General features: G+C 39.9%; 1 protein-coding gene across 1 annotated transcript; it reads right to left on the bottom strand.

The window, feature by feature from the left end:
* Positions 1-1746: 1746 nt before the first annotated feature.
* Positions 1747-24132, bottom strand: LOC109912300 (paired box protein Pax-6-like). Its single transcript, XM_020511702.1, has 7 exons — positions 24057-24132; positions 13321-13451; positions 11950-12165; positions 10549-10639; positions 9001-9132; positions 6357-6439; positions 1747-1836 (listed from the first exon to the last, which is right to left on the bottom strand). The coding sequence occupies exons 1-7, from the start codon at positions 24130-24132 to the stop codon at positions 1747-1749; spliced, it is 819 nt and encodes a 272-aa protein (XP_020367291.1).
* Positions 24133-24527: the final 395 nt, after the last annotated feature.

The raw sequence follows: 24527 nt of genomic DNA, 5'->3' as shown, positions 1-24527 counted from the left end.
GGACCCAAAACATTAACTCTGTTTTTCCCTTCACAAATGCTGCCAGACCTGCTGAGCTTTTCCAGCAACTTTGTTTTTGTCCCTGATTTACAGCATCCACAGTTCTTTCGGTTTTTATTTAAGACCATGACTGGGCTTGTTTATGTCATCAACACCAAAAACAATCTGCAGAAAGACTGTCTAGGCTTGAATTTTTCAAAATTACAATGTGTAGTGATTGTAACGAGGTCAACCAGGTGGAGCTCATAGAATATGAGTTCCCTGACTGGGATGTTAATCTGGCCCAATCAGGGAGTCCTGGCTGTCAGATATAAACAGGAGTGTCAGAGGTTCTGTTCACTCTGAGAAAGCCAGACCAGTGTTAATTACTATGCATGTATAAATAAAGCATGACCTGGTGACAGGATACCAGTCTATGTGGAGTTATTTCTCAAGGGTCACATTGTTGCTGGAAATGTATGTATGAATCATAGAACCCCTACAGTGTGGAAACAGGCCCTTTGGCCCAACAAGTCCACACTGACCCTCAGAGAACCCACCCAAACCCATTCACCTATCACCCACCTAATCTACATGTCCCTGAACACTACAGGCAATTTAACATGGCCAATCCACCTAACCTGCACATCTTTGGACTGTGGGAGGAAACTGGAGTGCCTGGAGGAAACGCACACAGACACAGGGAAAATGTGCAAACTCCACACAGACAGTCGACTGAGGCTGGAATTGAACGCAGGTCCCTGGTGCTGTGAGGCAGCAGTGCTAACACCGTGCCACTGTGCCACCAAATGGGAATGGGGCCCCATGGCCCCTGTATCTGAACTTCAGACAGAAAAGATGAAAAAAATAGAAATAAAGTTCTAAGGTTACCTGCAGAGATAGACTGTCAGTCATTGGTGATGGGTGGAAAGTTGGAAAACCATGAGGTGAGGCTTGTAGTTGGTTCAGCATCAAACCACATGTAGTACCTAAGTGGGACACGAAGAATATTCAGTTAAATGTTGATGCCTTTGAAAAATATACCCTTCTATTGAACCGAAAAAAAACCTAAAAACACCAGCTAAACTCCATATGATTGATAGACAATCCACTATGAAATTAAAGGCATCTGCTTATTTTAAGAAAAAGCTGTCTGGTTTTTCAATTTCAATGAAATCCATTCTGATTGACAGTTTTAAGAGTTTAAAAATTGGTTAACTGTCTTCAACGTCACAAGTGAATATGTTTGTTTTTACAACAGATTGACTATTTGAGAGAATTTAATTTTGTTTTGGATGTATTTGATATATTTTTTTCACGATCAAGTGTCTTTGAATATTGCTGCCCTATTGGATTACTGGAAGTTTTTTTTTCTCATGCAGACACTGGGTCAATGGCTATGAAGGTACATGGAGGATTAGGAAGGTTTATAAACTGAAGGGGTATAGGAAGTATGAAAGGCCTTGGAGGGTCCATGTGGGGCATTTTTTCCCTATTTTTGCTCTCCATTTGTCTTAAAGGCACTCACACAACCAGGGGTACATTTACACATGTACTGGTAGCCCTGTACCACCTCATCTAATGACTATTTATCATATCTTAGCCTTGACAGTGGATGCCTGAGGAATGTTCCCACAGACATGGCTCAGTTTGTACTATATTTGAATTTCTACATGTGATGCTCGAGCCCTGACACCCTTACATAGTAAAGAAACAGACTATCTAACCAATACTCCCTGCCATGGCACAGCGTTTTGAGTCAAAATGTTATGGGTACAACACCACATCCTGAGACTTGGGCACATAACCCAGGTAATCATACTCAGCACAAAATGAAATCACTGCCAGAGGTGCTATCTATAGGAGAAACAGTGAACAAGCACAGTTATTCAAAGAAGACCAGGGAAGTTTTTCCCAGTGTCATCTATAATGTTATTCCCCAATTAACATAACTGGAAGGACTGTATCTTTTTATTTTTGCGTCTTTAAAAGCTTTGGGCTGCAATGAGAAAGAATTGATTTTAAAAAACAGGGATTTACTAGGCTGGCAGCAAGAAATTTGATACCTATTATGAACTCTGTTTTTGTTCCTGCAAAGTACAGGTGATCAGAAGCCAATGAGTTGTTTATAAGTGAAGCAAATTATTTCTCAGTAATTGAGCAGTTTGGAACTGGAAACAAGTTATAGAGACACAGGCACAGAGAGAGAGAAAGACATTGATGGATGCAATTGTTCTCCCCAGCAGTAGCTGCCAATTGTCTACAGTAAAAGAAAATCAATTTAAGCTTGAAGGAAACCAGCTACCTTTCCTGAAGCGGTTCAATTGAACAGTGACTTTTGAATTGATAAATCAAAGATTTGTACAAGGGAACCATCCATTCTGTGTCTTTACAAACGAGGGTAAATTTCCACAGAAAGAAAACTGAACACCGATGGTTCTGACCATCTGAAGAAGGATCATCTCAACATCAGAACTGGGAAGCAAAGACCACTCAACTGACTTTCCAGTTTTTCTACCTTGGCCATTATTTCTTTACCTTATTTCTTTACTTTTTGTCTGTGTGTTAGGGGGAGTTTATAAGGGATTTAAAGTTTTAGTAAGTGTTAATGCCAATAGTTTATATCTGTTTACCTGTAGTTATAGTCTAACTACTTGCAATAAATAAAAATCTTGGTTAGTACATTATCCTTGTCTGTGCTTTCTATCAACCTTGGTCAGAAAGTCATCTAAATGGGATACTGTGCATACTTCTGAAAAGAAAATTGAATGACTCCAGGAATGTGGAACTCAATTTATGTTATGCTACCCAGTGGGTTGTGACATCACTAAGATAGATTACCTAGTCATTATCACAATTTATTTTTGGGAACATGCTGTCTGAAAGTTAGTCATTACATGAAGATTCATTTTTTAGAAGTGCTTTTTTGCCTGTAAAGCACTTTAGGATATCGTTAGATTGTGTAAGGTACTATAAAATACATAGTCTCCTCTACATTGAGGACATGAAATACAGACTGGATGACTGCTTTGCAGAAAACCTATGTTCTGCCATAGAAATGACCTGGAGCTTCCAGTTGCCTGCCACTTCAACATACCACTGTGCTCTGATGCCAACATTTCTGCCTGTTGCAGTGCTCTAGCAAGGCTTAGCACAAACTCAAAGAATAACATCTTATATTTTGCTTGGGGACCCTGCAGCCATTAGGACTCAACATAAAGTTCAATAACTTTAGAGCCTGATTACATGCTTCCATGCTTTTTACCCACCCTCACACCCTAGTCCTGTCATGGTTATGTGTTTCTTTCAGCACAGCATACACATGCTGTCCTACTCCTGGCTCTCACTATCACTTATTAGCTTCTCTTCTGTTCTGGCTTGCTATCAATAATCCCCTTGTCTGCCTGCCCTTTATCTCTCTCTCTCCAGGCGCCATTTCCATCTATCTATCCACCTCTCCCCCCACCCTCCCCACCCCCTATCCCTGTCTTCAACATAAATACCACTTTTTCCTAGCTGCTATCAGTTCTGATGAAGAGTCAGTGGACTCAAAATATTAACTCTACTTTCTCCTCACAGATGCGGTCAGACTTGCTAAGTTCCTCCAGCAATTTCTATTTTTGATATAAAAATATGAGTCTGTCTTTTTTTTGTTGTGAACAACTTAACACTAAGCACATTTCTGTCTTTACCATTTACTTACACATGCTTACTTTGCAGAAATTATTCTTGTACAGTTAGATAGTCTCAGATATGATTGGTGTCAACATTCATGGAGCACTAGGTATCTACTGGCTCTCAATAAAAGTGAAACTGATAGTGAAACTCCAGTGTGAAACAACAGGGCCCCTGAAGTAAAAACTAAAAGAGACCACATGTAGCAGTAGGGTGACCTTAAAGGGGACTGATTGCAGCAGGAAATGTGCACATACCATTTAAAAAACCAACTCCGTTTTTCACCTTCTCTTCTCGTCTCCATTTTGCTCGTCGATTGGAAAACCAGACCTAAGTGAAGGTGAAGTACATGTAAATCAGTAACAGTAAATTTCAGTTTCACTTCACATATCTGGTGTTATACATCTAAATTTTAAAAGAAGTAATAAAAGTAATGTGCTGGAGAAACTCAGCATGTCCAGAGCATCTGCAAAGAGAGATAGAGGGTTAATGTTTTGAGTCCAATGAATCTTCCTGTGGAAAGAGATGTTGAGTTAATTTTTAGAGATCAATGGCTACCTAATGAGCACTTTTTGTTTTCATTTTGGAGTTATTCACCTGTCATTTTGAATCTAGGCAATCATATGTGGCACAGTGGCTCAGTGATTAGTACTACTGCCTCACAGCACCAGGGAGCCAGGTTCAATTCCACCCATTGACAACTGTTTGTGTGGAGTTTGCACATTCTCCCCATGTCTTTGTGGGTTTCCTCTGGGTGCTCTGGTTTCCTCCCACAGACTGGTGATTTGGCCATGCTAAATTGCCCATAGTGTTCAGGGATGTGTAGATTAAGTGGGTTATAGAGGGATGGGTCTGGTTGGGATGCTCTGAGAGTTATTGGGCCAAAGGGCTTGTTTCCACACTGTAGAGATTCTATGAAATGAAATATGTTGTCACATTAAACCATTGACTTTAATGGTAATAAAAATCAGGAGAATCATAATGGGTGAGTGATCTAATGTTATGCCCTCCAAAAACAGAGACTCTAACCAAGACTTGATATTCAATGGCATTATCATCGCTGAGTACCTCATTTTGAACACTGGGGGCAGGTCATTATTGACTAAAAACCTAATTGGGGCAGCATTATAAATATAGTGGCTGCAAGAGGAAATCTGAGGTTGTGAATTCTGAGGCAAGTTACTCATCTTCTGACTTTTCAAACCTTGTCCAGCAGCTACTGAGAACATGCCAGGAGATTGATAGAAAATTATCTATTTGTCTCAATCAATGTCATATCCAACACTCAAGAAGATCCATAGTACCCTGGAAAAAGTAATCCGCTTGATCAGCACTCTGTCTGCCAACTTAAGCATTCATTCCTACTGCCAACAAAGAACAGTGGCAGCAGAATGTACTATCTACAAGATGCACTGCAGTAATTAATGAAAGTTTCTTTGACAGCACCTTCAAAACCCCTCCAACCTCTACCACCTAGAAGGATAACAGTAGCAGATTCATAAGAACACCTGCAAGCCATATCACTATTCCTTCACTATCACTGGGTCAATGTCCTGGAATTGCCTTCCAAACAGCACTCTAGATATACTGACACCAGATGGGCTGTAGTGGTTCAAGAAGGTAGCTCACCACCACCTACTGAAGCATATTTATGGATGAGAAATAAACGCTGCCTTGCCAATGACACTCACATCCAATGAAAGAACATCAAAAACTCTGTTGTCCAGAAGTATTATTATACTTTCAATCCACACCAGCATGGCATTATTTAACTTTCATTCTATACTGAAGGAGCCACAAGCTACATTTTGCGGGCAAATCAACTGTGAGTAAATACTGCAGTTCCTACTATCTCAGTAAACACTGACCTTGTTCTAATATTCAGAAAAGGATTGAGATTAATTATAGATACTGCAGTGTGGAAGGGTATGAGGTTTGAGTTAGGGTAAATCTAATTTGAGTTCAGCATGTTATGCACTGATTATGCAATTTAGAAATGGAAGTGGAAACAGGGCCAATTGGGCTCTCAGTCCAAAGTTATGAAGTAGTAATGGCTCACAATGCTATCCCCTCACCTCTGGCCAAACTGTTAAGTATTATTATACTAACCTCACTACAAAAGAATTACTCTTTTCTCATATAAGTAGGCAGATACATGGCAGATGATATTTCTTGCAGTGTGATGAACGTGTTTAATATATTACTAACAATTGGGAATTTGAATTTTTAAAGTCATGGCACTGAAATTTGTTTTCAGTTCTGTGAAGGTAATTTTTCATAAGAGGTCAGAAAGTAATTTGGAACAGTGACTTAAGTACATAATTTCCAATAAAGCAAGTGATTTAGTTAAGTGGCTAGCAGGATTCCTGTCATTTTACTTGACGAAATGTCTATACTGCTGAGTTTATATCAGACAGAGAAATCAGACCAGGAGCCAAGTTCAGTTTTGACTTCAGTTCAGAGTGGCCAGAAAGATTCAAATGAGGCCGAACAATAACTTGCCCATATTTTTGGAGCAGTGGGTGAGTTTCCAATTCAACTTATTGCATACACTCAGAATCAGCTCCAAAGGTATTTATCAATTAAGGGGTTCCTTCATGGATGTCAAGGATTTTTCACATGGAAGTTTTATAGAGCAGAACATCCATTTAATGTTCAGAAATTGGAAGGCAGCTCATTGGAAATAGAGATGGAATCCTTACCCGGATTCTAGCCTCTGGAAGAGATGTTTTTGAAGCTAATTTTTCTCGTACAAGCACATCTGGATATTGCGTTCTTCTGAATTCTGAAAGCACAACAGAAACATTACACAAACATGTTCTTATTGAACAAGGTATGTATTAAAAACATAAGAAATAGGAGCAGGAGTAGGCTCTACAAGGTTGGTCTATACACTGTTCAAAAAAATCATGGCTGTGCTTTGATCTCAAGTCCATCTAACACCTCACCCCATTCCCCATATTCTTCGATCCTAATTATACAAAGGTCATTGATCTCAGTTTTGAATATGACTGAGCATCCACAGCTCTCTGGGATAGAGAAATGCTAAGATTTGTAACCCTTGTGAGATTTTTCTCTTTTTGTCAGTTCAAAATGGCCTTGATATCTCCAACACAACAGATCAAGGACTGATAGGATTTGGGCTCAATCCATTAATCTCAGCATAGTCTCAAGGAATTGCAACATTATCGACATGAAAACTGGAAATTGAGGAAATAAATCTCCAAAAGAAAATCCCCATATTTTTCTAACCAATGTCATGGCAGGTACACCAGAGGGGCAGTGGTATGGATCTGGTAAACAGCTATGTCAGGTCACTTATTTGACATGGGATATCATTCAGTTAAATTATATTTACCACTTTGGATTGCAGAAATTTGTTGAAGAAGGAGAGATCCTTAATGCAAAGAAGTATTTGAAGTGAAATCAAGATTTTTTTGTATTTGTCAGTTGCATCAAGTACTCCCATATCAAATATAACATAGATTACATAGGGAATTAAACTCCCTCTACACAATCCCATCAAACACTGCCTGTGCAGTTACAATGAGCTATACACAATTCAATGCACCCCTTACTTTGTTCCATCAACTATTACTTGGGCAGTTATAGCATCGGGTAACCACAGAACAAATCTCCCGCTATACTACCTCATTAAACATTCCCAATCAGATACATAGCTCTCTGCAAGATAATAGTTACAAATTTATTTGCTGTTCCTTTTATGTACACAATATTGATCTCCTTATGCCCTAATGGTGCCATCACTTTTGTGATTATCCTTTATTTCAGTTTGCTAAAAAGATAATCATCTATTACCTTCTCTGTTGACTATTATTTTATTTTCAAACTCATTGATGTTCCGGATGCTCTGGTTTCCTCCCACAGTCCAAAGATGTACAAAGTAGGTGGATTAGCCATGGTAAATTACCCGTAGTGTTCAGGGATGTGTAGGTCAGGTGTGTTAGCCACTGGAAATATAGGGTAGGGTGACAGGTCTGGGTGGTTGGTGTGGCTCTTCGGTAGGTTGGTGTGGACTTGTTGGGCCAAACGGCCTGTTTCCACACTGTGGAGATTCTATAAATTCTATAATTCAGTTCTATAATTTTTTTTCTCATTTCCCTTTTACTTCTCCTCTGTTATTCACTTACCTCCTAGATACCGTCTGTACTAGTGATATTGTTTTGGTACACCTCATACTTAGAATTAATGAGGATAAATATTCTCCAGTCTTCTCTCCCTTTCCAACATTAACTTCAACATGAGTTCTGCAGCAACTTCAGTGAATTAAATTAAACATCTGGCTAAGTAGCAACACACTTTCTGAATTAATCAGTTATGCTCCAGTCCAGAAACCCAATCAAAGGATTGGTGATACACTATCAAATGTGCTATCTTTAAGCCAAGATGTTAACCATTTACTTCTTCCCTCCTCACCATCCAAGGCCCTAGATACACCTTCCAGGTGAAGCACTGTTTTATCTGCACTTTACTCAGTCTAGTCTACTGTAATCACTGCTCGTAATATGGTCTCCTCTGCATTGGGGAGATAAAATGCAGACTGAGCAATTACTTTGCAGAACACCTACACTCTGTCTGTACAAATGTCCCTGAGCTTCCTATTCCCTGTTAATTCAACACACCACCCCGTTCCCTGGCCAACATCTCTGTCTCAGGCTTGTTGCAGTGCTCCAGCAAAGCTCAGCACAAGCTGGAAAAACAGCACTTCAATCTCCACTCGGGGACTCTGCAGCCTTCAGGATTCAATATCAAGTTCAATAATTTTAGGGCCTGAGAACCTTCTCCCATGTCCTCACCCCTGCAAATCAGGCCTAGTCATCACATGGGTTGCTACCATGACTATTCCATTGTCAGCTACTAATAGTTGCAATTAGCAGATATTGATTCACCCAGGCTGACCTCTACCCATTCCTATGTCTATCCAACTGTTGTTCTCTGTTTCTCAGGGCCTCATCTCCACCTATCATTTATTCCTCCCCCTCCCCTACCCCATCCTTAGCATATCGTCTTTCTGCACCGTAGGGATTCTATGATTTGATATATGCCAACATTTTCCTAGCTATAATCAGTTCTGAATCATTAACTCTGCTTTCTCTCTGCAGATGGTGACAGATCTTTTGAGTTTATCCAGAAATTTCAGTTTTTGTTTCAGATTTCCAGCATCGACAGCTCTTTGTTTTATTATAGCTGTATTTCATTAGGCTCTATTGGGAAATTGTGAGGACGTGAAAGACACCATTAGAACACAAGTTATTTCCTTTACAATCTGTGAGATTTTGATCAACAACTACTTTTGCCCAGTCCTAACTGCAAACATGTCTATACCTTTCTCTAACTCCTCAGCCTGCCTTTGTGTGAAAACGGTTCGGTTCCTTTGCTGACAGTTTGGCTGAACATCCTCAACAAAATCAGATGACAAGATGTTCAAAGTTTCACCCGTTTCCTGCTCTCCAAAATCTGAAAGAAGAACACAAAACGAATGAATAAAAGGTGAGTGTGTAGAACAGAAATTTTTTTGCATCATCAAGAAATCACAAAGGTGATAGAGCACAGTACCAATTCAGAATGAAGCTCAACAGTGTTCTCTAATTCCACTCTGAAAATTACAACTAACTAAAAAACCATACATTTTCTCATTTCTCACACCAACCATTTTTAAGATGCATCAGAAGTTTAAAGTTCCACCACGGGAATATGAACACATAATCAAGTCTGACACTTCAGTGCAATATTGAAGGAGATTTGTGCTGTCAGAAATACTGTCTTCCCAACGAGAGGTTAACTGAGACTCCATCTTCCTTCTCGGGTTGAAAGATTTCAACAGAGTTGGGATTGAGAAATGACCTGTACTTGTTGAGGACATCAAAACTGGGGTCCATGATATAAGGTATTTGCAAATAAATCCAATTGTGAATTCAAGAAATCCTTCATTATCTGGTGAGAATGTGGAACTTGCTATGACAGTGAGTACTTTTGGAGAATTGTATGAACTCATTTAAAGAGAGGCTACACAAACACATGAGGGAGAAAGGAGTAGAAAGACATGGTGAAAGAATTAAATGGTTAAAAGTGGGAGGAGGTGAATGTGGAATAAACAATAGGGTAGGTTTAGAAAAACTATTTCTTCTGGTGTGGGAATCAGCAATAAGGTAATACATTATACTATACAAAGGATGATATGAACTTGGAATACTTTACACCAAAAACTGTAGATGCTGGGATAATAGGAATGTTCAAGGATAAAATCAATAGACTTTAGTCAGGTAACATTATCAAGATATCAAACAAAGTTGGATAAACTAAATTGAGACACAGATCAACCATCGTCTAACTGTGAGGTAGAACAAGTACAAAGGGATGAATAGGGCTCTCCTGTTCCTATATTCAGAATTAAAACTGCTGTTGTGCAGAATATACAACTAGCCATTGAGTGATTTTAAAAAAAAATTTTGTGTCCTTGAAAATTGAGCAATTTTGGAAAAGTTGCCTTTAAAGTATCTATCTCGAGCTGTTCTGAATAGGTTATGGTGGGTCTTCTGTGTGCTGATATTGTTTGAATGATGGTCATTTGGGAAGGAGACTCAGACACGTCATTAATTCAATAAGGACAGACCTTGAGCTTTGCCTGCAAAATGATAGCAATAACCTGCACAACTCCTCTACCTGCGCTTAAAAGGACTGGCAACTTGAATGAACTATTGTGTAGTTTTATTCTTATGTTCTCATAACCTCAGCATATTAAAATATCATCCTGAGCTCAGCGACAGGCTTTACAAAATCTGTTATTTATGGCTTTGTTGTTTGCCCTTCTTGACCTCAGTTATAATTTATTTTTCTGTTTTACTATTGCTTCCATATTGGAAGCAACCCCACCTCCTGTCCATTGGTTCCTTGTTGTGACCTCAGATGTAGAGATTTGCAGGTCAGACTGCAGGTTCCGCAAGACTCGATTAATAGAAGAAACCTACGAAAGACGCAAAGAACAGAGTTGATAATTGTTCATTCATGTATCTTTACAAAATCAATCATGAGCATTGGCTCTTTCAATATAAAATAATATGAATGTATTGATTCACTGATTTTCATTTTAAGGTATGTCAATTCAACACTGATGCAATATTGGTGATAAAATACTTAAATAGGTTACACAAATTTGCCACACTCCTTTGTGTTTAGAAAGTTGAGGGGTAGTATAATTGAGATCTTTAGAATGATTATGGAACTAAATAGGATAGATACTGTACAGAGAAATAATTTCCTCTACTCGAAGAATCTTAAAATAGAATCTTGGTCATTTAGGACTGAAATTCAGAAGTACTTTTCTTCAACCGAACTTCGGTGTAAATATAAAACTCTGTTTGGACTGTAGACATTGGAACAGTTGGAAATTTCGAGATTGAACTGCATCGATTTGTGTGAAGGAAATATACTGAGAGATATATATAAAGGAAGTATAAATGATTTCAAAGTATAGATCACCCATGGTCTAACAAGTATGGCAGAGTTGGCTTGAAATGAAGGGATCATTCTTTCAAAGATAAAAGAAAGATTCACATTGGTGCAATTAGGGCTGTACATCTAATACCTGGACACATAAAAGAGCACTAAGAATCAGAAGGTGGTGAAACCTTGGTATTCTCTATCTCAGAAGGTTTTATAAACTCAATCATTGAGCATGTTCAATACAGAAATTTGTAGATTTCTGAATACCAATGACATCAAGGGATATGGGGATAGTGGTGAAAAATGATGTAGATATAAATGATCAGTTAGAACCTGTTTGAATGGTGGAACAAGCCTGATTGGATGAATGACCTATTACTGTTTGTATTTCCTATGTTCCTGAGATTAGATATATCCACGTTGGACTTAATAAGTTTTATCCTAAAGTAGGCAAAAGATATATGCAACTCAACATCAGATATTGCCTTCCACTGCACCAGTGACAGCTAAACTTACACAACCATGAATGAACTTCTTTCTAAATTAATTAGAAGAATTCTTATCCTGTGAGCCTAAGCCTTCTGCAAACTGAGTTGAAACTGCACTGTTACACCGAGCCCTTACAATTGGCAATCACACAAAAAACTTTTATCCTACCAATATAAACTAGATTTTGTTCAAAAAGGTGACATAGTCACAATGGGCTAAGTGGAATTCCTCAATGCTGTTAGATTCTATTATTTTAACCTGCTTGTTGGTGAAAAAATGTTTAGACTTATCTGGAATTTGGAGTTCATAGGTACATAGAAAAGAATTTATTATCAAACTTACACTAGGAATTGTGTCCTTGGTGCAGATTCCTTCTGACAATAACCTCCCACGGATTTCCCGGGCAAACATTGATGGATTATTCCATTTAAAGTGAGCAATCTTAGCCACCACCTCTGGGGTTGACAGTCGTGGTTTACTCCCACCAATTGCTTTTGGACCAAAAGAGCCTGTTTGGTAGTATCGGCCCAGAATCTTACTCACACAGCCATTAGAGACCTGCATTGGAGAGAAGAAGCAATAATGTGCCACGCCTGCAGTAGGTTGCTGTAAGATGCTGTGATGTGCTGTAGGGTTCAATATAGTGCAGTAAGGTGCATTAGTCACTGCTCAGATGACAATCATGATGATGAAGCAGCAACCTAAATTTATACAGCACTTCTAAATGACCCTTTATGTATGCCAAACCAACACCACATTGGTACAAGAGTTAGAAGTCCCTTCTGAAATCTGTCAAAGATAGGTCTTCATGACACTTTTGAAAGTGAGGAAGGAAGATGACAGATTTTCAGGAGGCAGTATTAAAGAATAGGGCTGAGGCACCTGAAGACTTTGTCACTGATGAACCAAGGAATGCAGTAAAATTCAGGAGATCAGTGCATCTAGGATCAAAAGTCACAAGCTGTGACAAAAGTCCAGAGGACATTGCAAAGACAATGTGGGTTGAGATGATGGAAAGAATTGAAATTAGGTGAAAGATTTCAATTTTAATACAGTAGGCTTGAAAAGTGATGGGTGAACGGAGCAGTGAATGAGATTTAGTACAGGATGAGGAGCAGCCACAGAGTTTCAGATGAGTGGAGTTTGTGTTGGATACTGTTTAACAAACTGATATGAACAACCAATGAAGGTCAAGTGCCGGATAACTGAAAACATGGATTACGGTTTTAGCTTTGAGAAGTGTATTTGTGGGGAAAAAGTAAGTTGGCATCTGTGAACAATCTCTAATAGATTGGATGTAAAATCTTGAGCTCAGTTTAATGTTACGTCTTCTGGTTCATCTTAAGTGAAGGACAGGGATGGAGTCAGGGAAGGTTATGTAGTTATTGACAGCAAAAAGTGTGATATCTTTGATCTTGCCAATGTTCAGCAAAATAATTTTCTAGCTAAACCAACTCTTACGGCAGTTGTTTGTAGCACTATGTTCATTCCCTCTAGGTTTATCAGTTGACATTGAATTTTCAGGTGCAATTGACATTATTAGCAATTCATTTGAGACTAGCCCAGTTAATTTCACTTGTACTTTTATATACAATAGACAGGGAAGCCATTCATCCCTTTATTCTGGCCTGGATTCAGACATGAACAGTTGGATTTTCCTGCTGCGTATTTGATAATCCTAAGAAGCTCAAGCAATATTTAAATATTGTTGACCTGTAAAATCCTGGAGATGTCACATGCCCTGATGCCACCAACTGCCATCTCTATGATCTTCTTCCGCTTACAGGTGGGCAAGGGGCGACCATTCACAAAGACACCTCCAAGTTGATTCACACAGCCCACACCTATAAATAGAGAAGGCAGAGAAGAAATGTAAGATTTATTTTTTACCCATTGTTTTACAAGTGGTTATCAGGCAGTCTTCAAGTCTAAACCCAGTGTCTATCTTGTAACCCATTGTCTGTGGGGAGCACTCAATTTGGTTCCCATCCACAATGTATACAGACTTTCAGGCAAGCATAGCTGTACAGAGGTCAGGATTATAAACCCTGGTCACATACTTAGCCCAATGATACTAAGGTGAAATGCACCCATCCTGTCACTATTCCAGCTAAGACCGGCTAACTCAACACAGGCCAGGCACTGAAACCCAAGTCTGCACTGAATGTTGCGCCGTATTCTAATCACCCGCTGGGTGTCTTCCTATGCAGGACTATGGACAGCGCTCTTAGTTCAGAGCTCTACAAATCGGAAATGTTGTCGCTACGGACGGAAAATGCTGCGATTCTCAATACGGCAGCTGCAGCAAAGTTCATTTAACTAAATGGCATTTAGCTCTTGGTATATCTATCACTTATAATCATATTATTTCGAGCCTCAGTAGTTCATTCTACGGGTTTGAGTACACATTCAAACCGAATGCATTGACAGAAGCGATGCCAACACTGACATCCCGCGGGCGGAAATTGTTTCAGTGAGATTCTTCTCCGATTTTTATGTTCTCCGCACTAACGAAGACAACTTTATGATCAGTTCAGATGAAAAGTCCAACAAGTACTGGAAATCTGAAATGAATGGCCAAGGCCGAAACATTAAGCGATCTTTTCAGATGTTAACCTGTATTCTAGAATCGCCTGTGACAGCTACCGAAAAGAATCATTAATAAATAAATTTAAACCATCACACGTTGCAAATTTTTCTCAAAAATTGAATGGTTAAATACCTTTATATGACATTGTTTCAGATTCAGATTCTGTCTATTTTCATCATTGATTGGTGTTCTGCAAAAAAGTCAACAGTCAGAACAAATTCCGCTTATATTTTGGTTTAATGTTTTAGTTCTTCGGGTGAGGAATGTTAAATTAGGGAACGCACTTTCCAGGCCAGTCGCAGGTATTCCCTGTTGAGGCAGAGCGTGCTTTGGTAGAGCCCCACTACATTGCCCCAGTTTTACAGTCTCAATTTTCTGTCTAACGGATAAGCACGAATTGTTCCGAGATTACCATTTTTGCAACTTTAATGATTTTGATCTCTGTCACAAGAATTTAATAGGCAACTTTTTTTTAAAAAAAGAAATCAAACCAATAAACAACATGAGAGCCTTTAGAGAGACTCGAGACGCAATCCAGAAAAGGTTAACAATCAGAGACTGTTCCAATGGATTTGGGAATAAGCCATAGTGCTATCTATTTCCGAGAACAGTAAGAAATCAAACAATTGCATCGATTGACTCATCAAGATAACGGAACGGATTTTAAAGAACAAAATTGAGGAGTATCTATACGAAATAAAATCTAATGTCTAATGCACAACACCGTTTCAGAATGGGCAATTTTTGCTTCACCAACCTTCTTCGACTTTTTTGAAATGATACGCTAAGTGAAAGTTAGAAAGTCCCAAGACATGGTGGGGCCAAATTCTGGTCATTCAGATCACGATTCCAAAGCAGGCACGGAGAAGAAACCGCCGTCTGATTTTATTAAGCTCAACTATGACTGTGGGACATAACCACCAAATGGAAAATGTTCATGACTGAGGTCAGAAAGCCTTTCTTCTCACAAAACAAAACTCGATTTTTCAAGAGGAATTGATCTTTCATCAGGCTTTCAAGAACTGAATACTAACTCCTCTCTTTAATTCATTCTCCACCGTGATGTTATACCATCCCTACATTATTACCAATCACAAAGCTTCGGCAATCTTCACCATGTCCACCACATATGATATGAACCCCAAAAAGAATGACTTCCTCTCCATTTGCCAACCTTACAGAAGCTCAGTTCTCCAGAATACTTCTGTTGACCCTCGCACCACCACAATTTCCAAATGTTCTATTCTTGGCACTCTCTTACATGACCAGAGACACAATCGACATCTGTCCATTTACCTATCCCTACATTCCTGTCCAGGGAGGGCTCCAATGCTTCTTTCCATGGTCAACAATTTATACCTACTTTGATGCTAACAATACAAATTTTACAGGGGAGATCAAACACTGATCATATTGATTTTTGAGTTTCTTACCTTTCTAACCTTTGCTCCCACTCACCACTCTGGCTGTCCTATCTGTAGCCTTTCTCCAAGTATGAAGCAGTATATCTTACATCTAAACATTTTTTACAGCAGTGACTACAGTACACAGGTCATTTGTTGACCATAGAGAGCTTTCTGGGTTTGTGAAAGATGGAATTTCAATGCAAGTCTTTCTTCCTCTCTGCTGAAAACAATGCAATCCTCTGGTGTAAGTACTGAGTTTAGTAAATTTAGATCTCAATGGTTTCCACAAATTTCATTTCAAGCAAGAGTTGGTGAAGGTGAGGAGTAGGTCCACAGTCCCTGGGGAACAGGGAAAGCAGGTCAATGGCATTCACCCTACATGCCCCGTCCACCACTGAGAAGAGAAGAGCTGTAATGCTGTGAGAACATTATCATGCCCAAGTTTCCTTCAACCCTGAATTGGACCCATGTTAGCATCTCTTCTTCAGTACTCCATTGGTATCATGCATTTCCCTGTCTAACAGTCCAACATGATCAGCCGCCAATATCTCAGGGCAATTAGAGTGAGTATTCAATTTCTTCCTGGTTATTTTAAACATATATATATCATATACATACATATATAAATTACAGCTGAAGCAATTTTGACTTAGTTTACTGAGGCAAGGTTTTTGGAAGTACTTGTGCAGCAATTTAGAGATTATTTCTGTATGCTGGGAGGACTTCCTAATATTGCAGAGCTCCAATGATTCATACAAATTCCCATATTAACAAGGAGCAGTGCCACAAACACAAAGGTTACCTCTCAAATTAATGGGCAGTTAGTCTGTGACTACACTAAAAAAATCTCAGTGAATGCTTGTCATCCTTGCAGTACACATGTTGCTTTCATTCTGCACCAGTTGCAATACCCACCACTCTTGTGCAAGAGAAGACAGCTGGTCAATAACAGGAGCTACCACTTTCATTTATGCCTCTCTTTCCACCATCTCACCACATGAGGTCAGAATACATTTTGAAAAATAGTGACCCACAACATTGTGGATAAAGTCATTGGCCTCTTAAAGCAACAATTTTGCCCTTCAGATTGCCTAGGCATGGGCAAGTGTGTGTCCATGTTTGTGGTGGTAGGCTGTGCCACTGAGAAGCTTGTAATTCTGAAGGACCAGTGCTGGAGGAGGAGGTAAAGGAGGTGATGATGTAAACAAGGAGCCCACATCCATCATGTGTACCTGGGTGGAGCAATGGGAACAAGAACATTTTGAGGTTTCGCTTCAGTTAAAAGGAATTTCTCCATCTGAACATGGACCCACCATTCTTTAAATCTGATGTCGCTGTATGCATTTAGTCAACATAATTCAATAAACGTCAATAGCTAAAAAGTTTACTCAACAACTTAATCCAAAAACACATCAATAGTATGAAAAATTAACTAAGCAGTTTTATGCATCCCCTTAGTGCTTGTCTTGTATGAGAGACCCGTTCCCTTGCTTAGTAGTTATTTGCAGTTCTACCACAGTGGGTGCAGCTTGGTTGATTTAATGTTGATGGGTTGCAGTGGGGAAGTTTGCATATGGTCCGATTAGACATTTTCATGTACTTCCGGACCTTGAGGACCTGACTTCAGAGTGCATCACCTTGGAATGGGTGGCAGCAGTCTGGCTAGCAGTCTGAGTGACAACAAGAAGGAGAAGATGGGTGTGGTAATGATAATGTCACTGGATTAGTAGTCATGAGGCCCAGGTCAGGAAGGTGGATCAGATCAAGTGCAAACTCTCTAGTGGTTGAAGTTGTAAAGACCAAACCTTTGTAGACATGACAGATTGTAAGTTCAATTAATAGATTCAATTAGCCAATTAATGAAAGCTGCACTCAGTTATAGTGACCTTGAAACCATTATTGGTTGTCATAACGCACCATATGATTCATTAATGTCCTTTGGGGAAGGAAATCTGCCATGCTTACCCAACTTGATCTGTATGTAATGTGGTTACCTTTAACTGGACTCAAAAGCAATTGGGGATGGGCAAAAAATGTTGGCACTGCCAGTACTGCCCATATCTCATGAAAAATTAAAGTAAAAAAGACCAGCAATTATAACAGCAGTGATGGGAGGGTGAATATTGTCATTCTGACAGAACACAGCAGATCTGTTCTCAATTATGCTATTGCTGTTCCAATAGAGTGGCACCTCAGTAATCCTCATAATCTCTTTCACCATAGATTGCTGGACTACTTTGAGAACCTGCATGCCCCTTTGAACACTGAATTCAGACCGAGAGTAGCACCAATCTCAATCTGCATGGCAACAATTTGTGCCTGGGAGGCAGCTGCTTTTTAACATTCAGCAACCTAATGATCTCTATGTGAACTGGACTGAGACTTCAGGAGCCTCTGTCTTTGCAACAGTAAAATTCAGATAGGAATCAGCAGTTACTCCTTCATGGGTCAATCTGGCAATGATGCAATGGTGGCATTCACCACAAGGGAGAAGATGGGTTCTAAGATCTGAGAAATGCCATGTACCACATGGAGCTGAACTCCTCCAAACTCCTGGCTAATCACTGGAGTCTGTCTGGCAGGCCTGTCAATGCACTCAAATAAATATTTTTAATCAACCTGTTCAGAAATGTTATTACACTCTTCTGAAACAGGTGGGACCTGAACCTGGGCCTTTTGGCTCAGAGGTAGGGATGCTACTACTAAGCTACAAGAGCCTTGTCAATGCACTGAAACATTTCAGTATGCATCAATATTAGGTATTCCCTATAGTCCACCCCAACACAATACTTATCTGTGAACTCCGAGGGGAGGTCTTTGTATAGCCCACTTGTGCTCAACAACTCACCACATGCTGTTCCTAAACATACACTAGCCTCTGACAGCTGCTCAGCAGCTCAGCTGATGGTTACAAGTGTAAAAGCCTCCTCTTCACTCTTTTAGGCTTGACCTCTTCTTCCTCATGTCTCTTTGGAAGTCAATTCTTGACTATCTAAGAACACAAAAGTAAAACGAGAGGTTAGGAATAAAGGAAACAAGGATGATAAAGGGTCTTTCCTGAATGCTAGGGTAGCTGCTATTGCATGTGTGGTACATTGAGCAGTGAAAGAAGTGGGTGGTCTGTGAAGCAATGTGCAATGCATACATATATCTTGACCTTATAGCTAAGGTCATTCAACATTCTCATTGCTGCCAAATCCTGGGAGTAACATCTAGGCATTAAGCACCCTTGTCAGCTGTTCCACTCTCATCATTTTCTATTCCAAAGGAGGAGGACTGAACCAATAAGAATTTAAGGAACAAGGAATGACTGCACGGGCCTTATTGGTGAAAGTCAGATCTAGAATATTCAGGCTGAGTGGCACAACTCTGCAGGACGTTGTTGGTTCACTAGAATGCAGCAGGGAGAAATGAGCTTCTTGAAAGCCAGGAGAAAGTTTGGACTTGTTCTTGAAAACCTATACAGCTGCTAGCAGTACAGGGCACAGTGAAAGAGATTGTTAATAATATATGGATCATGTGAGTTATTACTAAAATTCATTTTCTGTACATTGATATGCTATCTACCTGTTAAGCAATGTTTGGTTTTGGGTGATATTAGTTGCTACAATAAAAATGTGAAATATTAATCTTTGGTTACTTTCATTGATCATTTGGAAAGGTATATCTCTTTTCAAAAAGTTATAGCTTTTTTTCGAGGAGGTAAAAATGACATGGATAAGTTTAAGGTACTGCACACTGGAAGGGAATATTGACTGCATACAAACTCTATGAAGTATCTAGTGTTGATCCAGCTTGCAGCACACTTGAAAAAAATCCAAAAGTTGGTGAGCTCAGTACTCAATCTATTCAGCAGAGACGCGGCAGCAATGGGAAGAGTGATCAGAATTCCATATTGTTACTGCTAAAGCAACGCAGTACAGTTAAAGAAAGAGCAGAGTCTTGATCAAAACGGTATTACACACCAAATTATTAAACGCGGGAAGCAATGTAAAGGAATTCAAAATCTCCAAGGCAAGTAGACTGAACAATGAAGGAAGGCTTTGGGGTCCTTAGCCTCGAAATTGTTAATTTTTTTCACTTTTAACTTCAAATCACTTTTCAAGTCACATCACTCAGTCTGCACCGAACAACTACCGATCAATTAAAACTTTCTCACCCTGGACTCTATCACGTATTTAAAGACAAATACAATCAGAAATAGCTTTACCGTGGGTTCAGCTTTGTTACCTTATGATGGATGAGTTCGGCGCGACGTGAATGATTGTCTCTTGTAATGTCTCTGCGGGGTGGACCTGAGTTAATGTGGCCTTTTGTCCCTGCCTCCTGTTGATTTTAACACTCAGTCAAGGAGACTGTGATAGGAGAACACAGGTGAGGTCACATTGCGAGGGAGGAGACTGTATTCGGGGAGCTCTGATCGCGAATGGAGAGCTCACTGTCACCCAGCCACTTCAGTGATAGCCCTTAATACCCTCCAACCGACCCAGCGCAGGGTCCGAGAACTGCCTCGCATCTCTCCTTGACTTCAGACGTGCACTGCCTGAACTCGCCGGCGGGAGATGAGTCAGATCATTGTGGTGGAAAGAGAGTTTACTCACATTGTAACAAAAACACTGCGGAAGCAAAATCAATAAGAACTGAAATCCTTTCACAATGCGTCAGGATCATTTCCCACAAAACCAATCATACCAGAGAAGTTCCCGTGGTCGCATGGTAGGAGCTAGTTTGTCTGACAGAGCCCAGGAGTTGGGAGTTGCATGGGGCTGTAACAGGAGTAAACCAGCCCGGGTCCGGTAATCTGTAGGATTGTTCTCTGGGCTAATGTTCGTAGATTACTAACACGACTCATCAATTTCACAAACATGTCAGAAACATAATTGTGTTTGGAAGAGCAACGTGGGCGTTTAATTTTTAAAGTTAACCAATGGTTTACACATATATAGTTTCAATATTATTTTTCCCTATTCGAGCATTGTTGAGCTTGATTTTGTCTCTAGCCATTTAGGAGTTTCGTAATGTATGTAACCTTAACACAGATCAGAGCGTTTTTGTTTATACGATCCCTGTTTTCAAATGCTCAACAGCACGAGTCCGATCCTTCCATTGCGCCCAGACGAGAGGAAATCTCCCTTTTGCCTTGCGCTTTTCCTGTCTCTGAGCGCGCATCGGCTGTGATTATTGTTTGATATCAGCGCGTGTGGCGTTTTATCTGAAATGAGAAAAACGGAATGGAAATAAATTAATGAAACAGCCCACATTTCTTCCAAACTAGAAATTAACATTTTTTTTTGAATGGGCGAACTTTGAATGGAAGTTTTATTCACAGTCGCTTGCGAACTGTTTAAGATTGAATTTATATACTTTATTAAGAAGCAAAATCCCTTCACTCATGCAAAAGTCCATCAATTTCATGACTGATGTCAGCGATAGGGGTTCATTTGAAGACCTGAATGATGGGTATTTAAAGGAGTGAAATTGCTGGGGTGCTTGGCCAACAACATTAGTCACCCTGTTTCCTTGGAAGATGCGCTGTTTGCGCACTGTGCCGCACGGAACAACAGCGTTACGCCGAATTACAGGAGCCACAGAGATACTGAACCGCACAACTGCGATGTTATTTCTCTCCTGGAGAATTCAGGATCATTGCGAGCGTGAGATCTACTTCTCAGAGTGTCTGACAACTGCAGCTTTCTGAATGTTGTGGGAAAAGCGTGGAGCGAGTCACAATGGTGCCTCAGTAACATAAAGTCAGGTCTTTCAAGCTGACAAGCGGTTTGTGGGGAAGTGGAGGGGAGGGAGCGCATCTCTGGAGTGTAACTTTGCCACGGTTTGAATGAGAGAGCGAGTTTTACGCTGACGAGGCAATTCTGCTTTTTGAGAAATGTGCGGCAGACTCCTTGTGTTTTACCGGTGGTGCGCTTCTCTTCATCATTGACAAAGAGTTGTGCTTATTATCTGCTGTCTTAGCGGTGAATGACGAGTGAAATGATTCCCTTTTATAGCCTGAGATCCTAACTAGGCTGTCGCAGTAGGAAGGGGCTATGAGCATTTTTCTGTTCGGTACCAAACACAGGTATAAGTTTGACAATGGATATTTCGAGAACTACGCTGTTCCCAGTTTGTATCCAAACGCGATTTAGTCTGCATTTAGATTTAGTTTGGTTTAGACTGTGGGCATTAGGTTGTATCATAAAATGAGACATTAAATTACAATAATTATGTAAGAAAGATATTGCGTTACACGGGATGGCTGTCTGTACAATGCTGATACAGCACAAATATCCCAACAATCCTTAAAATTTTACAGCGAGACAGGGAGGTAGCACCTAACACAAACGATGATTAATTCGATTTACCGTTAAAGAGGAGGACTGACAGGTTAGTGGAGAGCTGGTGTCCGGTAAAAAAAAAGGACAGGTTAAAAAGTAGTGAAACACGGAATCGCTTTTTTGTTCAACAGTCTGGAAATCACAGCGACAACACACAGCTGGATGCAAACCCTCCAAGGGATGAGTTGTGTTCAATCATACCTTCACGGAAATCATATGTACAAAAAAGAACCTAATCTTCCCAGACCACAAATTAAAAAAGCAAACATGATGAATAAGAAGGTCGGATACTGAAGGAGTCTTTTGTAATATGAAGAAGACCGGGAAGTTTTTGTTTAATTCCCCTCCTCAGTATCTTTGGCTTCAGTTTGCAAGCTGTGCCCATCAGCCCGTTGTTGCACAGACACTGGAGATGCCCAGTTTTACAACTGAGTGGCAAGTATTTGGGGATGTCTGGGGAGGGTAGGGATTCTAGATTTTATATTTGAAAGGCAATGATCTAGTTCACATCACCTTGTGTTTCTGGATGGACCTGGTCACGTGACCACTGTCTCCGGGTTGCTGAGGCTGATGTTGAGTCTATCTCAGTCGCGGATCTATCCCTCTCTCCAGTGATAAAGAGGGAAGAACTTTCTGAAACAGCGCCTGCCATATGTTCACGTACACTTGCACGGGAAAAATCATAAATCTCCCCTAATATTCCCTTTTATTACGTTTTTTTGTGTTTGTGCTTGAGAGGTAAATATGGGTAACAGTGGATGGGCCATTCAGCTCTCTGTTAATAAAATGTTGCTGTGAAAACGATCACAGATGTTCTCGGCCGAGTCTGTAGATAAAATATGTTGTAAACGTTTCACAAAATATTTGAAGAGCAAATATTAGCAAATGAAAATCCATAGAGATCTGGTCTTGGAGACTGTTAATGAATAATTGGGAATCATTAGTGAGTCGTACACTGAGTTATCCTCTTCACAAAAGCATGGGCTGGATTTTAAAATACCATATGTTGCAAATTATACATTAACCAGGAGGATCTGGGTTTCATTTGCATCTTGAAGGTTTCAGCAGATCCATCTGCGCCCAATCTGCCAGCCTCATCCAGAGAAAAAACATTCAGCATCCTGTCATTAGAACATCCAGTTGTTTGGAGACGGCTTCTTTTGTACTTCAACTTTCATTTCATGTGGGCACATCTACTTAGCAATTTCAATCACCATCAAAACATGCAATAAAAAGCACATATTTCGATTTATGCTGATCTAGGTACGTAACGTATTGAGGGTGCGCAAAAAGTTTAACATCCTCTCATTTCATCATTTTTCTTTTGTCAAATCACAGCACAATCTGACCTGTTTTGTAAAGAAAATATTGTCTTCTGTCAGTTCTTCAGTGTTATTAATTTGTTGCTTGCACAGCTTTCTGTTGGTTAGATATTCTATTGATGCGCCTTTGCTTCTCTATGATATTGACGTGTGGCCTATGTGCAATGTGCAGGAGGGAGATCCCACGGGCTGTAGGACCGCGCGGCATTGAAAGAAAAACACTGCCTCCTTTGGTATTCGCTTGGGTACCAGGATCAGCATCTCACTGCAGTTCCTTAAAGAGAGGCTGGAATTTACCAACCCATCCCAGAAATATATATATATAATATATATTTAATTCTTTAGTTGAGACTGTATTTGCCTCTCGTCTGATATGATGATGTGTTTGCATCGCAAAGCACTTTGAACGTAGAATGTACAAACTTCCGGTATGAGCTGCATCAGGTACTGCCAGTAAAACATGTACCTGTGTATTAACCTGTTGTACACATATTTATCAATACCTACCTAATCAAGTGATTTCGATGTGCTTTAGAAAATAGTCTACTCATGATGCCCTGTGCTGATGTGACCTTGAAGGACCGGAGTGGTGCTATTAATCGTTTTTAAAATAAGGACAAGGAGAAAACAGTTATCTCATGTTCGATTTTGTTTCCGTAGGATCACCTCTTTCTTACAACTTTTTCCCACGCGGTCTGGATTGCAAATCTGCATCATATTGAGATGCATGCTACGCTATGTGATTTCCACGCCGTTTTGCCTTCCTTCAGATGTCTCTGTATTACGGTCACTTTCTTACACGCTGTCAGGTGCCTCTGATTTCGTTTGCAAAATTCGTCTTCCTCTCTCATACTTTCACGCTGCTCATAAATCATGCTTTTCCCATTCTATGTTATCCATCTCATTCCCTCCTTTACAACCCCTTTCCAATTTTCTTTACTTATTTTCTTGTTCTTCTCAGATTTGCTTTTGCTCCGACTCCCTCTCGTTTACTTTTTTTTGTTTGCCTTCTATACATTCTCATTTCATTCATATTTTCCCCAGTTCCTTCAATCGTTCATTTTCCATTTACTACACCATATCATTTCCATTTTCTCAGTCGCATCCACTTTCAATTCCTGTGAGTACTTTTCATTGATTCTGTTTCCCTATCTATTGCTCATACTCATCCCACCCCACCGCAACGCCACCCGCACCCCAGCCCCGTTTAGATATTGTACAGTCTTTCTTTCTCTAGTGCATAGTATTTTTGTAATATTGTCAGCACAGC

The sequence above is a fragment of the Rhincodon typus genome, chromosome 22, assembly GCF_021869965.1.
Source record: "Rhincodon typus isolate 14 chromosome 22, sRhiTyp1.1, whole genome shotgun sequence".
Classification (NCBI taxonomy): domain Eukaryota; kingdom Metazoa; phylum Chordata; class Chondrichthyes; order Orectolobiformes; family Rhincodontidae; genus Rhincodon; species Rhincodon typus.
The sequence above is the reverse complement of the archived record's forward strand: the minus strand, read 5'-3'. Positions and strand labels throughout refer to the sequence as shown.